The following is a 5,000-nucleotide window of genomic DNA, read 5'->3' as shown; positions in this document are numbered from 1 at the left end:
CAGAATGCTATTTTGAGTGTTCTGGATGTGTTAGTGGTCCATTTTGACGGCATCAATTACAATTAACCAGAAGTTATTAACAGGAACCAAGTCCTTCGACATGAACCAAGCGGTAACTGAGACAATGAGCTTAAAGAAGGATCAGATTGGTTCCTCAGAAAAGTTACTTCCTGCATTAGGACTAGTGTCTGCGGCCTAAACTAGAGAGAGCGAGAAATGGAAAGAAGGGTTAGGTAAAAGAGAGATATGGGCGTAGAGAGAGAGAAAGAGAGAGGAAGATGAAGAGAGACAGAGAGAGCGATGAAGAGAGAGAGGAAAGGGTAGAGAGACAGAAATAGCCCTCCTCCTGCTACTCTCATCTGGCCTCCTGTTGTAAAGTCTGGAAACTCTTCCGTCCCGAATCCCCTCAGATCTCTACTGAGCTACAAAGCGGCAATAAAGTCTGAATATGCTTTTTGTCTGCATCTTCCACCGTTTCACAGATCCTCAGTGTTCTAGACCCATATGGGAAGGTAGTCAACACTTTGTTCTCTTTGTGTGTGGGGCCAAGCCAGGGCGGGCAGAGCAGAGGCACGCCACTCCCATGGGTCTTTCACCTCCACACATAAAAGAAAAGGTGTTTTTCTGGTCAAAAAAAAAATACATATTTTTCTCTTTCTCCTCCGCTCGTGCTTTACTGCCATCTGACCAGGGGTAAAACAGTCTGAATCCTGCCAAACGCATTAAAGCCAGCATCTGTCCAACAGATTTGTGCAGCCGGTACAGTGTGTATGTGGAGGGGGGGGGGGGGGGGGTACAAGGGTAGCTGAGTGTATGGAGAGGGTGGTGGGATGACTCTCTCCTCTACAGCATTAGCTAAAGGTAAATTGCTCGCTAGGAAGCTGAACATACACACACCCAGCAGATATGAGTTACAAAGGCATTACGGCCCAGGGGAGCACAACAATCTCTTCATCATTTTATTATATGTTGGCACAATGTAAAAAACATGGAAGATCAGCCACATGATGTATAATACTATCCCCATCCATCCATATAATATAGTCATTCTGCCAATCTTTACTTTACAGGATATTGCTGTACCAATAAGGGAGGACTTACACAGACCAGACCAGACCTCTACAAATCCTCCAGCTTCGGTCTAACCAGGGAGGGTGTCCACACATTCCCATTGCTCTGGGGTTTTAAAGCAAGGCCTCCAGATTCCACAGGCGATTCTGCCCCCCCCCCCTCTCTGGCCAGACAGCTATTCTTCCCTTCTCTCTCTCTGCCCACATTTACCCCCCCTTCTCTCTCTCTGGCCACGACAGCTACTCTTCCCTTCTCTCTCTCTGCCCACGTCACCCCCTTCTCTCTCTCTGCCCACATCACCCCCTTCTCTCTCTCTGGCCACGACGGCTACTCTTCCCTTCTCTCTCTCTGCCCACATCACCCCCTTCTCTCTCTCTGGCCACGACGGCTACTCTTCCCTTCTCTCTCTCTGCCCACGTCACCCCCTTCTCTCTCTCTGCCCACGTCACCCCCTTCTCTCTCTCTGGCCACATCACCCCCCTTCTCTCTCACTGGCCACATCATCCCCCTTCTCTCTCTGCCCACATCACCCCCCCTTCTCTCTCTCTGCCCACATCACCCCCCTTCTCTCTCTCTGGCCATGACGGCTACTCTTCCCTTCTCTCTCTCTGCCCACGTCACCCCCTTCTCTCTCTCTGGCCACATCACCCCCTTTCTCTCTCACTGGCCACATCATCCCCCTTCTCTCTCTGCCCACATCATCCCCCTTCTCTCTCTCTGGCCACATCAACCCCTTCTCTCTCACTGGCCACATCATCCCCCTTCTCTCTCACTGGCCACATCATCCCCCTTCTCTCTCACTGGCCACATCATCCCCCTTCTCTCTCTGCCCACATCACCCCCTTCTCTCTCTCTGCCCACATCACCCCCTTCTCTCTCACTGGCCACATCATCCCCCTTCTCTCTCACTGGCCACATCATCCCTCCTTCTCTCTCACTGGCCACATCATCCCCCTTCTCTCTCTGCCCACATCACCCCCTTCTCTCTCTGGCCACATCATCCCCCTTCTCTCTCTGCCCACATCACCCCTTCTCTCTCTCTCGCCATGATGGCTACTCTTCCCTTCTCTCTCTCTGCCCACATCACCCCCCTTCTCTCTCTGCCCACATCACCCCCTTCTCTCTCTCTCGCCATGACGGCTACTCTTCCCTTCTCTCTCTCTGCCCACATCACCCCCTTCTCTCTCTCTGGCCATGACGGCTACTCTTTCCTTCTCTCTCTCTGCCCACATCACCCCCCCTTCTCTCTCTCTGGCCACGACGGCTTCCCTTCTCCCTCTCTGCTCCCTCTTCTCTCTCTGGCCACGACGGCTTCCCTTCTCCCTCTCTGCTCCCTCTTCTCTCTCTGGCCACGACGGCTTCCCTTCTCCCTCTCTGCTCCCTCTTCTCTCTGCCCATGACGGCTACTCTTCCCTTCTCTCTCTGGCCACGACGGCTTCCCTTCTCCCTCTCTGCTCCCTCTTCTCTCTCTGGCCACGACGGCTTCCCTTCTCCCTCTCTGCTCCCTCTTCTCTCTGCCCATGAAGGCTACTCTTCCCTTCTCTCTCTGGCCACGACGGCTTCCCTTCTCCCTCTCTGCTCCCTCTTCTCTCTCTGGCCACGACGGCTTCCCTTCTCCCTCTCCGCTCCCTCTTCTCTCTCTGCCCATGACGGCTTCCCTTCTCCCTCTCTGCTCCCTCTTCTCTCTGCCCATGACGGCTTCCCTTCTCCCTCTCTGCTCCCTCTTCTCTCTCTGGCCACGACGGCTTCCCTTCTCCCTCTCTGCTCCCTCTTCTCTCTGCCCATGACGGCTTCCCTTCTCCCTCTCTGCTCCCTCTTCTCTCTGCCCATGACGGCTTCCCTTCTCCCTCTCTGCTCCCTCTTCTCTCTCTGGCCACGACGGCTTCCCTTCTCCCTCTCTGCTCCCTCTTCTCTCTCTGGCCACGACGGCTTCCCTTCTCCCTCTCTGCTCCCTCTTCTCTCTCTGGCCACGACGGCTTCCCTTCTCCCTCTCTGCTCCCTCTTCTCTCTCTGGCCACGACGGCTTCCCTTCTCCCTCTCTGCTCCCTCTTCTCTCTGCCCATGACGGCTACTCTTCCCTTCTCTCTCTGGCCACGATGGCTTCCCTTCTCCCTCTCTGCTCCCTCTTCTCTCTCTGGCCACGACGGCTACTCTTCCCTTCTCTCTCTGGCCACGACGGCTTCCCTTCTCCCTCTCTGCTCCCTCTTCTCTCTCTGGCCACGACGGCTTCCCTTCTCCCTCTCTGCTCCCTCTTCTCTCTGTCCATGACGGCTACTCTTCTCTTCTCTTGTCTGTCTCACTCACTCTTTGCTCACAGTTTGATAACTTACAAACCCATAGACTCTGTGTGTGAGTGTGTGTGTATGACACCATAAAATAAACTATTATCTAAGAGCATGATGTAGGATTGCTTTTCAGAGAAAATAAATAGTTATACTGATATGGTTATACTTTAAATTACCTTGGAGTTGGTCTTGTACCTTGGCCTTTAATCATTGCTAATAAAAACACATTTTTCCCTATTATGATTTAATGGCTGCCAATGTCTTATGTAGCCGAGCTGGTTACTGTCAGACGCTAAATCAACTGCTGTGAACACACAGCCAAGAGCTGAGCTACAGGACGGACACACACACATACACACACAGTGTCAGATGTTGTTAGGCCTGGTCAATAGATCCTCATTAGGTTCATATAGTGCAGTAGATCCTTCCGGTCAGGATCCTGGGAGAACAATCTTTTCACACTGTAAACTATTTATATCTCTCTGTCTCTGAGGGACCTGTTTATATCATGTTCTAAGATGTTCTCTGTGTGTGTGTGTGTGTGTGTTGTGTTGTGTGTGACACTGTTGCATGGTGGCCTTTCTGTCTGTGACTACAGTATGCCGCCAACGCTTATCTACGTTTATAACAGAACTCAATTAACTTTGATTTCAGACATCATATTAATACCAGTGAAAATACTCTCTCCTTTCACTCTTACAGGAAAGAGCGAGATGGAGAAGGGAGGAGGTAGGAGAGAGGGATGATAGAGGCAGAGAGGAGAGGGAGCTAAATCAGCTCTACCTGTTGGTTAATGGCTAATATAAGCCAGGTGGTGCCAGAATGCCGATCTCTAACACCCTGCTACAAACACAGGGCCACCATTAATAGACCTCACGTAACAACGCCTTACAAACCACTGGCTGGATGACATCATGCTATTAAAGAGGCCCTGTTGCATAATCACTGTGTTATGCCACTGCGTTGTTTGGTGTGTTGGTGTGTTGATGGCTGTCGTGTGCAAGCTGGGGGCGTTATGTTACAACAGGAGTGACTGGTACCTTGTACAGCCTAATGGCAGCCTCGTGTCGCTGGTTGGTGGCGTGCAGCCGCAGTTTATCCACGCTGTTGCTGTAGTAGTCGCACGCGTTGCACTTCAGGTGCACAGGGTTGCCGATGGCGACGCACTTTAACCTCCACTGGTTGGCTTTCCCTCCTTCCTTGATGTGCGCCACCAGCTGCTGTTTCTGCATGTGTTTGTCTGTCTTACAGTGCAGCTGGAAGTTGGCCTTGAGCTGGGTGTTGTAGGTGCACAGCTTGCACTGGTACACATCTCCCACAATGCCACGCCACTCGTCCTCAGGCAGGGTGCGTTCTGCGTTGACGTGGGCGCCCAGCGCCTCCAGGCTATCGGAGGTGAAGCGACTGCAGACAGAACACTGGTAGAGACGGAGCGACGGGTCACTGATGGGCGGAGAGAGCTCACCACTGCCTCCAGCGCCCCTGCCGCCGGAGAGGACAGACAGGTCATCAGCCATCAGCTGACCACTGGCTAGACGCAGCTCCGCAGACAAGTCATTACTCACTGGGGACAAAGAGAGAGAGAGAGGGATGGTCAGAGAGGGTGGGGGGAGAAAGAGAAAGAGCAAGAGAGATATAGAGGAG

General features: G+C 52.5%; 1 protein-coding gene across 1 annotated transcript in view; it reads right to left on the bottom strand.

Moving 5' to 3' along the window:
• Positions 1-5,000, bottom strand: part of zfhx4 (zinc finger homeobox 4) — a 165,565-nt gene that overhangs the window by 97,040 nt on the left and 63,525 nt on the right. The window contains 1 exon segment of the mRNA XM_046292642.1: positions 4,397-4,920. Coding sequence (XP_046148598.1) covers positions 4,397-4,920 — 524 coding nt within the window.

This window comes from Oncorhynchus gorbuscha, linkage group LG12 (genome assembly GCF_021184085.1).
Source record: "Oncorhynchus gorbuscha isolate QuinsamMale2020 ecotype Even-year linkage group LG12, OgorEven_v1.0, whole genome shotgun sequence".
NCBI classification, from domain to species: domain Eukaryota; kingdom Metazoa; phylum Chordata; class Actinopteri; order Salmoniformes; family Salmonidae; genus Oncorhynchus; species Oncorhynchus gorbuscha.
This window is presented reverse-complemented; position numbering and strand designations above follow the sequence as displayed.